Source organism: Podarcis cretensis (genome assembly GCF_951804945.1).
Source record: "Podarcis cretensis genome assembly, chromosome: 9".
Taxonomy (NCBI): Eukaryota; Metazoa; Chordata; class Lepidosauria; order Squamata; family Lacertidae; genus Podarcis; species Podarcis cretensis.
The window spans coordinates 12,078,102-12,090,128 of record NC_137178.1 but is presented as its reverse complement, the minus strand read 5'-3'; the positions used below and the strand labels follow the sequence as shown (position 1 = coordinate 12,090,128).

At 40.8% G+C, this 12,027-nt stretch overlaps 1 protein-coding gene across 4 annotated transcripts in view; it reads right to left on the bottom strand.

The window, feature by feature from the left end:
* BMP2K (BMP2 inducible kinase) overlaps nucleotides 1-12,027 on the bottom strand; it is a 44,611-nt gene that overhangs the window by 16,727 nt on the left and 15,857 nt on the right. For all 4 annotated transcript variants that reach the window (XM_079990735.1, XM_079990737.1, XM_079990736.1 and 1 more), the window contains exons 5-12: nucleotides 11,076-11,197; nucleotides 10,058-10,139; nucleotides 9,189-9,321; nucleotides 6,509-6,612; nucleotides 4,796-4,875; nucleotides 1,738-1,895; nucleotides 914-1,098; nucleotides 318-410 (exon numbers count right to left, since the gene is read on the bottom strand). In XM_079990735.1, the coding sequence (XP_079846861.1) occupies nucleotides 318-410; nucleotides 914-1,098; nucleotides 1,738-1,895; nucleotides 4,796-4,875; nucleotides 6,509-6,612; nucleotides 9,189-9,321; nucleotides 10,058-10,139; nucleotides 11,076-11,197 (957 nt within the window). The remainder of the gene's footprint in view (nucleotides 1-317; nucleotides 411-913; nucleotides 1,099-1,737; nucleotides 1,896-4,795; nucleotides 4,876-6,508; nucleotides 6,613-9,188; nucleotides 9,322-10,057; nucleotides 10,140-11,075; nucleotides 11,198-12,027) is intronic.

Here is a 12,027-nt window from a genome sequence, read left to right as displayed (position 1 = left end):
ACCATGTCTGTACCACACAATTACCAAGTTATTTGTAAGTCAATGGTTCAGAGGCAATAAGTGAGACTGAATGGTACCAGCGCACAAGTTAAGAACCACTGGAGTGAGAGTTAGTTTTTGCTGTTGTAGAGTAAGAGATACCTCCTTCAGTTTCTGTAAAAAGCAGCGACTGTAGTTAAGAAAATATGCCATCAACAGAGTCATGCTATTTAAGGTAGTCAATTTTTAAGTGGCTAATTATTACCCTTCTTTATCTGTGTAGTAATATTTATCAGTAATCAAAGTAAACAGAATTTTGTATTCAAAGGTTAACTTACCATGGCTGGATAGGATGGGGAAGGTTGCTGCTGGTAAGCAGAGCGCATCAAAAGCTGCTGTTGAATCATGTGCTGTTGCATTGCTTGTTGATACTGTTTTAGAAAGGGACAAATTCTTATCAGTCATGAATACCAGCTGATCAAGTGATTTTACACAAATAATTGTCCTTGGGGCATGTGCAGCACTTTGAGATGCTGCACTTTGTAGTATTTTTACTGTAAATGCTTAATTTTATGTAAGAGAGGAAAAAGTCAGACAAGTAAACAGAGCTGGACCATACTGTTCCAACTTCTTATCCTCACTTCTTCCCACCCAGTGTCCAATATAAACCAGATCAGCATGCCATAAGCAGAAACGTGTAATAGAAGGGTACTTGCAGAACAAATAGCTCCAGAAATGTAATCTAGCCAAGCTACAAATGAAGTTGAACACCCAAAGTAACTAGTCTGACACGGGAAGGAAATTCTTCTCTCCAGTGGCAAAGTGAGCACAACCATCAACTGAATCTTAGCAAGTTATATTTATAAAGTTGTACTGATAACGGAAGAGGCAAACCTGAAAACTGGTTTGTACTACAGCCAAAACACATTGGTACCTGATGCATGTATGCATCCTGAATCAATTGTTGTTGCTGCTGCTGCTGGTGGTGGTGATGATGATGCAACTGCTGTAGCCTCCAGTCACCTTGCTGTAGTTGTTGCAGTACTCTATTTTGCTGTGGGGCCTGATTAGTTCCCTGGGACAACATACTCTCTTGGCTATTTCCAGATTTTGAGGCTCCTAGGATATTTTCAATGCACATTATCTGTTCAATGCATTTTTAAAGTCTGAACACGGAAAGCTTCGTAGTAAATTACACATTTAACTTCTCTATTCCAAGATAAAACCACCACAGAAACCCATTAACTTTGTACTGTATTCCTCTACAGAATGCTTTGCAAGTATTTCTTTAGTTAAGTCATTTAAGGCACACACACCCCGCCCGTGAATCTGTCTCATAGGGACAAATCTCAGCTGTAACTCTGGAGTTAAGTCTCCAGTTATTCTGGCCTTGTTAAGCTGAAATTTCAGCACCACAACAATATGCAAATACAACCATTTGCAATTTAACATATCTCCTTAAAAAGGTGCATCAATCCCAGTGTTCATTTTCATGAATGAATAGGCTACCTGTCAGAAGGACCATGCACTGAGTTTTCCAAAGCAGTATGTCACCACAACTTTGTGTAGCAACTCTTCTCATACCATGATGCAACTGGGCAATTAAGCAAAGGAGGAACTCATAATTGTAGATATACAGGAATCAAAACAAAATAGTTGTCAAAAGGATTCACAAAGGCTTTGCAAAAAGGTGCTATCTAATCTCCAAACTTAATAATGCTTTTCACTCAAATCCACTCCATTAGTATGAAGAGTTACCTTTTTGTCCATTGTTGAAATCACTAGGGACTGGCACTTTGACTGGTGTTGCTGAGCTCTGAATTGTTAGTACACTAGAAGTGGCAGTGCTTGTATTGGCCTTTGGTCTTTGTCGTGGTGCTATTGAGGTTTCTGTTGGTCCAATGGCATCTGTTATTCTAGAATGAAAGAGATTCTAGAAATTTCTGAACTTCAAAAAGAAGGGTATAGTTAAGATTAGAAGCATATCTTCTGCACTGTCATTTATACAAAAATAACTTTCCATATATTCTCTCAATGTGCACAATTACCATAAGAAGGGTCTTGAAAAATATTCTCCTTTCCAGGAAGCAACAGCTTGATTCAGCATTCTTCCATGTGCCATTCAACACATCTTTATGGTGTGTATTCAGTAAATTTAACTAACAAGTATACACTCAAGTATGAAAATACTGCTATCCACAAAATCAAGTACTCTAATGAATTTCCCTCTCATTTCATTCCAGTCTCAGCTTCTGCTCAATCTGCCACTTTCCTCAATGTCTCCTGCCTTCCTCTTTGCACACACAGCCCATAACCAGCACAAGTTATTTGACTGCAATACATAACTAACACATGAGGGATTTAGAGTGCCAAACTTATTTCAGGTAGTCAATAGCTCAGTGTTGACTTGAGACTTCTGTTGCACTCACAGATCTCTGAAACTGGATCAGTCTGCAATCATTACATAAAGTAATTTATAAGGTTTCTTCAGTAATAACTCTATCATTGGACTAAAGTTTTCACAGAGTTCAGTCAGTCATGATTTAGTAATTTGGTTAACACTGGCTAAGAGCTGATTCAAAACAGCTCTTAACCAGTGTTAACTGAATTACTACACTCCAATGACTTGAATCCTAACTTTCCTTCTAGAAATGGAATTCACTTTCATTAATTTCCGCTTCCCTCTGCAGATCCCTGCAAGTGCACATACACACACACGTTTGCGCTGAAGGTTGAGAGACCCTTCCGAATGCTGCGGGACATTGTGTAGGGAGGAGGTGGATTGAAGTAGACAGAAACTGCTCCCTCCCTTATGTGAACGGAGGAGCAATTTAAGATCCATCTCAGTTTTCCCCTTTCTGCAAAGCAATATTCCACTGAGAACAGGTAAATGAGTCATTGAAAGCAGTTCTTTGTTGAAACCACATTAGATGTAGAGACAGTAATATTATGAATTTGTGCAACTTCTCACTCTTCTTGTGCAATGTGTGATCAAAGTTGTGCGTTTTACTACTGTAGACCTGTGCAAGCACGTTTTGTTCAAGTAGATTAAGAAGGGCGTGTGTGTGTGTACCTCATACTGTCACAATCTCCATTCTCTTGTAGTGGGAATAATCAATTCACCACTTGCACTGGTGGCCCCCATCAGTGCCCACAAAAGCATTTTTCCATTTCAAAAATGTCTCTAGTCCTCCAAGAAAAAGAGTTATGATGCAACATGTGCAGAAACCATTTCCTGGTCAATGGATCCACTAGCTATTTAAATAAAAGTAAAGGGACCCCTGACCATTAGGTCCAGTCGTGGACGACTCTGGGGTTGCGGCGCTCATCTCGCTTTATTGGCCGAGGGAGCCAGCGTACAGCTTCCGGGTCATGTGGCCAGCATGACTAAGCCAGGCAGCTATTTGAGAGGCTTTTAAAGAATGTGTGTACTGGGGTAAAGGAAGAAACAAAGGAACTGCATGTCACTTGTTTTGTTGCCTGCTGAGCATGTGGAGCAGGTAGATGCTTAAATCACTTTTTGAAAATGTGGTGTGTGAAGAAACATGCAAATCTTCCCATTGCTGCTGTAGCTTATTGCCTACATGCACATGGAGAAGGGAAGCTGCTTGAGAGGGGCCTTAGTTGATTTTGGGGAGGAGGGAGGATATGGAAACCCTTTCCTGTCTTTGCTGCATGCCCTACAGCAGGCATTGTTTCAAATGTTTTTTGTGGGTGGGAACCCAGGCATCATATGGATGATGGTGATAATACTTAATCATATCTTTTGTTGTTGTTGTTGTTGTTGTTGTTGTTTAGGGGGACCCATTTCAGAAGCACCATTATTATCATCAACTTTTCCTCCTGTCTGGCTCATAGCAAAGATTGATCCCAAGCTGTTTGGGGAGGACAGAGCACAGTGGAAAAGCAGAAACACTGGGTCATTTTCAACTAAATTTTACTCTGAGTAGACTCACGGAATAGAGCTAAATTAGGTTCAATGTGTCTACTATGTGTAAAAGTTAGTTGACTCCCACCCACTATTATGATCCCCTCATACACCTGTAATTTTGAGAAGTTTGCGGATGACATTCAACCTCAACAATCACACCAATCTAGCCAGTATTTTTCCACTACTATTCTGGTGAGTTTATGTATTTGCCTTGTATTTATATTCTCTTCTAAATATAATAAGAATACTTGCTAGCCAACATTAGGTATCACTTTTTATTTGTGACTATGTATGTGCATGGCTGGTCTTGAATACTTTGAGATTATTCCTGAATTCAGTTATCCTTTATACAGTGGTGCCTCGCAAGACGAAATTAATCCGTTCCGTGAGGCTCTTCGTATAGCGGTTTTTTCGTCTTGCGAAGCAAGCCCATTGACAGCTTAGCGGATTAGTGCTATTAGCGGTTTAGCGGCTTTTAGCGATCAGCTGTTAAGTGGCTTATCAGTGGATCAGCTGATAAGCGGCTTAGCGGCTTAGGAAAAGGGGGGGGGAGGAAAAAACCCCCGCAGGAACTCGCAAGACATTTTCGTCTTGCGAAGCAAGCCCATAGGGAAATTCGTTTTGCGAAGCGCCTCCAAAACAGAAAACCCTTTCGTCTAGCAGGTTTTCCGTCTTGCAAGGCGTTCGTCTTGCGGGGCACCACTGTATTTTGGTACTAGTCTACAGCAGCACAGCAACAAAAGACAACCTAACAAGCAAGGCTTAACAATGTCTGAAAAAGGAAAAATGTTTTCAAACAATTTTTGTTAGGGGAGGAAAAATAGATTTTACCATATTAAGGTGCAATGTTTTTGTGCAAAAGGTGCATAAAACTGCCATACTCACCGAGCTTTTATTTGGCTTTTCTTAGCAGCAGCCTCACTAGCTGTCAGGGGCTCAGGAAGAGTTGAAGGGAGAGGAGAATTCTTGGGGAAATAAATTAACCACGTTATTAGACTTCTAAAAGTAAAATAAGGAGCAAGTTCCAAAATAAGTAGCACCATTAGCAAATAATTATATCTATCAATATGGGACGCAGGTGGCGCTGTGGGTTAAAAGCCTCAGCGCCTAGGGCTTGCCGATCGAAAGGTCGGTGGTTCAAATCCCTGCGGCGGGGTGCGCTCCCGCTGCTCGGTCCCAGCGCCTGCCAACCTAGCAGTTCGAAAGCACCTCCGGGTGCAAGTAGATAAATAGGGACCGCTTACCAGCGGGAAGGTAAACGGCGTTTCCGTGTGCGGCTCTGGCTCGCCAGAGCAGCGATGTCACGCTGGCCACGTGACCCGGAAGTGTCTCCGGACAGCGCTGGCCCCCGGCCTCTTAAGTGAGATGGGCGCACAACCCCAGAGTCTGTCAAGACTGGCCCGTACGGGCAGGGGTACCTTTACCTTTACCTTTATATCTATCAATGTCGAGCTCAATTCTCTGACAGCCAGTCCTTTTATACCCAGCACATTGTCATTCATGAACAAGGAGAAACCCCCAGGGTTTGTGGAAGTACAAAAAACATTTAAAAAATCCAAGAGGGTACCCCAAAACAGTGTGAGAACTGAGAATGCTCAGTGGCCTTGAAACACTGGCTTACTGTTGGGAAGAGGCAAAATGGTAAATTATGCAGTGGGGAGAGACAGAATTGAATATCCTACAGGGGTCCAGGTGGGTCCAGGGAGTGATTAATGCTTTGCCAGGGGGCGGGGGCGGGGAGAGAAAGCTACATTCCCTGCAGCCACCATTTTAAAATTTAGAGGTGGTTTCATAATGAATTCCTTAATTATGGAAGAATATGATATTTTAAATGTTTTGGAAGGGTGATACATTTTATTATTATGTTACAGGTTTTGTGTTTTTATGTTGCACACTGCCCTGTGATCTTTGGATGAAGGGCAGTATATAAATTTACTAAATAATAGTAAGTAAATAAATAATATTTTTGATGTCTACTTAGTAAAAAGCTGGCACTGGTATGCCAAGAAATACAAACTATAGTCTGGAATCTTAATTAAGCTTAAAGACCAAGGCTTTTGCAACTCCCTTTAGTTTCAGAAGCTTTCTATGTCACCTAGGAGCAAAAGGACTACTGGGATTTTTTTGTGGGAATGAGTAGAATGAATTCAAAAGCTTTGCTGCACCTGCAGAGTTCATCATGCAGTAGGCTAAACTGTGTCTATAGCAGCATTCTGCTTTACTGTGTCCTTGAATTCTGAATACATTTTTGGGGGGAGCCAACCAACCCAACTGCATTAACTGACTGAATTAACAATCCTGACATCTCCAAGAGGAAAGCTCAAAAAAGAGAAAGTGCCCAGACCATCCAACAATTTTCTATTGCAATTGATATGGGAAAAAATCCATAGGTTAATGTCATTTACTTTTCAAAGCAGGCACAGTGTGTTTTTCTGAATTACCATGAAGGCAATGTTTTGAAAAATTATCTGAAGTTACTAAATTTAGAGCCACTTTGTATGGCGGGGAAGGAGTTCCCATTTTTTAAAAAAGTCAAAAAGCTAGTGCTATTCCTTTTGCTAACCTTAAAAATATTAGCATTATGTAAGATCTACTTACATTGATATTGGATATTGGACAGTCCTTTTTGGCAAGTTTAAAGGCAAAGTAAGAAACTTGAAAGATATCAGGTCTCTGTTCTTGATCTGGTTCAAGCATATACCCTGTTGATTACAGCAGATTAAAAGATTAGCAGCAAGAAAGAAGCCTAGATTTAGCAAAGTAGAATAAAAGTGAATCAAATAGATTTTGTAGTGCAGTTTTCATTGTTTCTATGGACAGACAGGTACCACACAACCAGTTTTTTGTGGTAGGCAGGGGGGTAAAACTATGCCTTAAAATTAGTTGCTGGAGAACAACGTGAAACAGCTGCTGTCGTCCATATTCTGCTTGTGGGCTTCCTGAAGGCATATACTGCCTACTATGGGAAACCGAATGCTCAAACAAGATCCAGCAAGCCTCTTGTTTTCATCTGCCAGGTCCTAAAACTAATTGGGCACCATGCAATCTAGAAAAAACTGCCTTCTCTATTATGTTGCATTATATAAAGTAAAATACACAGACACCATTCTTCTCATTTTTTTGTGAGAAATTAGCACGTATCACCCTTTTCAGTGTATTACTTTGCCCGCATGCCCCCCAGAAAAAATCCTATAGCACTTCATGTGTGAGAGAGAGGGATGCACTTGGAAGATGCAATTGGGGTGGGGGGAGGTGAAAGGGAGGGAGAGATTATGAATACGTGGTATGTGAAACATAGAGAGAGGTGCACTTGGGCAGAGAAAGAGAGATGTATATGTGAAATGGGTATGTATGAGAGAGAGAGATCCATGCGTGTATAAGATCTGTAAGTGCACAGTAGGTACGTATGTGTGTGCAGGAGAATGAGTGTGGTGTGGCCACCGTGTATATTTTTCATAGTACTGGTAAATGCTCTGTTATTAGACAGCAAACACCATCACTGTGTTCGTGAGTGTGTGTGTGTGTTTGTGAGAGTTAGAGACTGCATTATTGCGTAACCGCCACAATCAAGACCAACAGGACATTGCTGACTCTCCATGGCAAACCTGAGCTTGTCCCAGGCTGGAATGGGCAAAGAAAAGTAGTAATAACTGCTGTGTCCAGTGCTTTTTTTCTTAAAAAAAACTTGTTTCGGATACTCTCATTTTCCTACTCATATTGAGATACTGCCCCTCAATGAGGCCAAACTTAAGATTCACAAAATGTTTAGGAGTATGCATGCCCCTGCGTACCACCAGAAAAGAGCAATGGCTGTGTCTAATTCAATGTTATGCCACACATCCCACAGCTGCCATGTTGTGTTATGCCATGAAAGCCAATTTCTGACTAGTGTCCATGGCACTTTTTCTAAATGTGCCTGGCTAGGTAAATCGGGATGGCAATCCCTTTGATTATATTAGAACCTTAGGTTTTTTAAAACAGATTTTATGCATTAACATTTGGAGGGGGCGTATTTTCCCTTCTTAAATTTTCTCATCAATTTATATTTTTCCATTTTAAGGCTATGGTTAAGATTTTGATTTTGTGGCACTGGGGCTTGGATCCTAGGATTACGCCAATAAGCAGGAGCATCCCAAACAGAGTTCTTCTCATGAAGAAGCCTCTGGTGGAAAGGGAGAAACACTTCTACCAATTTCCCCTTCAACCTCTTCTGGAAAGAACCTTCCAGAACCATGTGAGAGATGGTGCTGGGAGAAGGACAGTGATATAATCAAAGCCAACTCCTCACTGTCCATCAGGAGAACCCTCTGCCGACACAAAAAGCTTCCGTAGATGAAAAGAGCCTTTGTTTGCAGAAGGCAAAATTTAGATCTGACCCAATATACTGATTAGTGTTTGTTGAGGCACTTTTGGATTGAATCATTTTAGAATATGTATTTTGTTATGCAATAATGTATGCAACATGTATTATGTATATTGCTGTCAAAGCACTGAGCAGAAAATAAAATGAAACGAACACTCAAAAAGGCCTGGGGAAGGATTGTCCTTTTATCTTAATATTGGTATGATCATATACTTGAAAGCAAACATATTGTATTTTTCGCCCTATAGGACGCACTTTTTCCCCTCCAAAAATGAAGGGGAAATGCGTGTGCGTCCTATGGGGCGAATGCAGGCTTTCGCTGAAGCCTGGAGAGCGAGAGGGGTCAGTGCGCACCGACCCCTCTCGCTCTCCAGGCTTCAGGAGAGCCGCAGCGCCAGTCCCACAAGGTCGGGGGACAGCGGGGAGGCGGAACTCCGCGAACCCGCTGTCTCCCAATGTGGTTTGGAGGCTGACGGCGGGGAGACGCATGCTTCTCCCGGCTGCCAGCCCCGCAAGCTCTGGGGACAGCGGGGAGGCGCAGCGCGTCTTCTCGCTGTCCCCAGACCTGGTCTGCAGGCGGGCGGCGGGGAGAAGAGCTCTTCTCCCCGCCGCAAGCTCCGGGGACAGCTGGGAGGCGCAGCGCGTCCTCCCGCTGTCCCCGGACCTGATCTGCAGGCGGGCGGCGGGGAGAAGAGCGCTTCTCCCCGCTGCCCGCCCTGCAAGCTCCGGGGACAGCTGGTGCATCCTATGGGCCGGTGCGTCCTATGGGGCGAAAAATACAGTACATTATTTCCACAGATGTACTCAGCAATGAAACCTTCAATCAGCAATATAATTCACTTTTGGTTTAGCACCCCATCAAAGATTAAAGCATTTCACAGACAATGTAATTTGAAAGTTGCCTCAGTTACTTACTTATCAAACAATGTATACCATGGGAGTAACGTGAATTGTCTGGGATGGTAAAGCTTCCATCACAAATGGCAACCTGACTCTCACCAAAGGGAAGTGTGAAGAAACAAAGCTTATATAGCAAGCAACCAAGAGCCTATAAAGTGAAACAGAAGGTGAAACACAGTTATTGGGGGAAATCACCAAATACCAAGACTGTTTAAGCAGCGTTTGACCATTAACAACTTAAGTGTAAAACTTAACACTTCAGTGATAATAGAAGTATCACAGCTTCCAAACTAATTAATGAGAGGTGTTTCACAGTTTTCTAAATTAATGCAAGAACAGCAAAACTGTTAAAATGTTTTTGCTAATCTGATCATCTCAGCACTTGTGTTTATTTATTTATAAACGCATTTATATACTGTGACATTGTTGCACATCAAGCATCAGATTTACACAGATTTATTAAGCGGAAATTTGGTAGTGTTGCTCGCTCATTACAAAAAGCTTTGCTAAGAGCATCTCTTGCTGCTGCTGGCACACAGTCAAGCTTCATAGAGATGGTAAATTGCTCAACCTTTTGCCCTTCAAAATATACAGTAGAATTGCTAATGGAGTGCTTTCATTTAAAGCACTTTACAAGAATTTGAATCCTATTTTTTTTCCATGATTCAGCACAAAGAAACAAGTAACAAGTATAATGATTTATTAATTGAGATTATGTATTTTACCCTATATTTGACTGAACAAACATTGAGATATGCAAGCCATTTTGGTGTTATTCATAAAGCTTTTATCTAAATATTAGGCTTAATAAAGAAACATTTTGTGGGGGAAATGCAACAAATTCTATACTATTCAACAACAGTAAAATTATTCAGTTTTCTTACCCAGATATCTGCCTTGGTAGTAATTGGTTTCCCTCCATAAAGATTAATCATTTCAGGAGCTCTGTATGATAATGTAGTATACCTATGAACATATAATTGGATAATTAAAGGTGAACAATAAAATATAGACTTGTTTTGAATTTTCAGACTGTGCATTACTGCACTAAGATTGGGGCAATGCAATTCAGCAATATGGGCAAAAGCCTAAACGTATCAAAGAGTAACAATTCTTTGATGTATCACCATATGATGAGAGCACTTTTGTTATTATCCTGAAAGTATCCTCAAAATGTAACAAAATTATGAACTTGTAAAGTCAATAGGGTTGCTTTTTCTTTCTACTTGCCCCTTTTTCATGCCTTTACCATTTTGAAATCAGACTTTTAAACTGACCTCTGCAGCCTAGAGGGCAAGTGCTTTCTCACTTGTTTTTTTAATAAAATGAAAGCTGCAACAGAGTAACAAAAAGGAAAAAAGCATCTTAGAGGCCCAATGGCATTTGAATGCAATTTTTTAAATTGCGTTATTATAGCTCTTTGAATGTACTGATTTTAAACAGTAAATTTGAAACTGGGAATTCAAACCACAATTATAACATACCATCAAAAACGGGCACTATAATCACAGAATGTATACAAATTGGTGTTCTAAATAGCCAAGAACTAAACTAATCTCTATTCATGGACTGACCCTTGGAAGGAGAGAGACCATGAAAAGGATTACCATAACAGTACACACAAGGGAGAAAGGAACAGAAAATCATGCATCTAGCACTCAAGAGATTAATGTATTTATCCTGCTTTAAAAGACACTGATACAAGCTCATATCCAGATGTAGATATATATGTAAACTGGATCTTTCGCCATATTATGATGTTTACCTTCTAAAATACCTATGCATATGTAGAACGACACTTTGAAGTTGCCATGCATGTGTTTCTATTGTTATTAGACAGATAATTCTAGGATTGTCAAGAGTACTGATGTTTAAAAAGCTGCCCTAAGAAATTGAACTTACTTTTTAATTTCTTCTTCAACTACATTAACTCCATCTTTCTGAGAATTAAGGAATTTATTAGTGGCACTGCCAAAGTCACAGAGGACATAGTTTCCACTGTCATTCAACAAAAGGTTCTCAACCTTAGAAAGAAAAAAGCACACACATATAAAATAGAAGGCACTCCTAATTTTCAAGCAGTCACCTTTCATTTAATGTCTTAATCTAGCAGGGTCAGCGGCACTTTAAAGTGTTCATACTTCAGCACCAATACTGAAGGATCAAGCTTAAATACCCTAAAGCAGCCTTACTCAACTTTGGATCCCAATATGTTGTTGGACTACAAGTCCCATCTTCCCTAGTGAGAAGGGCCATTAGTCAGGAATGATGGGAGTTGTAGTCCAACATCTTGGGACCCAAGATTGCTCTAAAGGAAAAAAAGGATTGCCAAATGCATGTAAGCTTTAGATCCAATTGTTAAAGCGTGTTAACCAAATGAAGAAGCTAAGCACAGCATGTTACACTGCCATGTTTTGTTCAGATTGATGCCATTATTTAACAATGGCTAACCTTTAATTACAAACACATTATTGGTGGTTATTCCTATGGTGTAGCAAAGTTTGATACCCTCTAAACCAGGGATAGATAACTTATGGTCCTCCAAAAGTTGCTGAACAATTCCCACTGTCCCTGAACATTGAACATACTGAGCGGGACAGAGATGGAATCCAACTTCACCTGGAAGCTACAGGTTTCTCATACCTGATCCAAAAGTAATAATCCACTCATCCTCCTGCTATTTTTCCATACCCACACATCCCTTGCAAAAATGTGGGCAGTCTATTCTCAGACCTTAAAAGGCTAGCAGAAGAGCTCTTTCTCCTGGCCTTGAAGTTCATTAGCCCTTTAAAGCCAGAATGAAAAGTACAGATATACAGCTCCCACAAAGTTGCCATTTCCTAGCTGAGTAGCA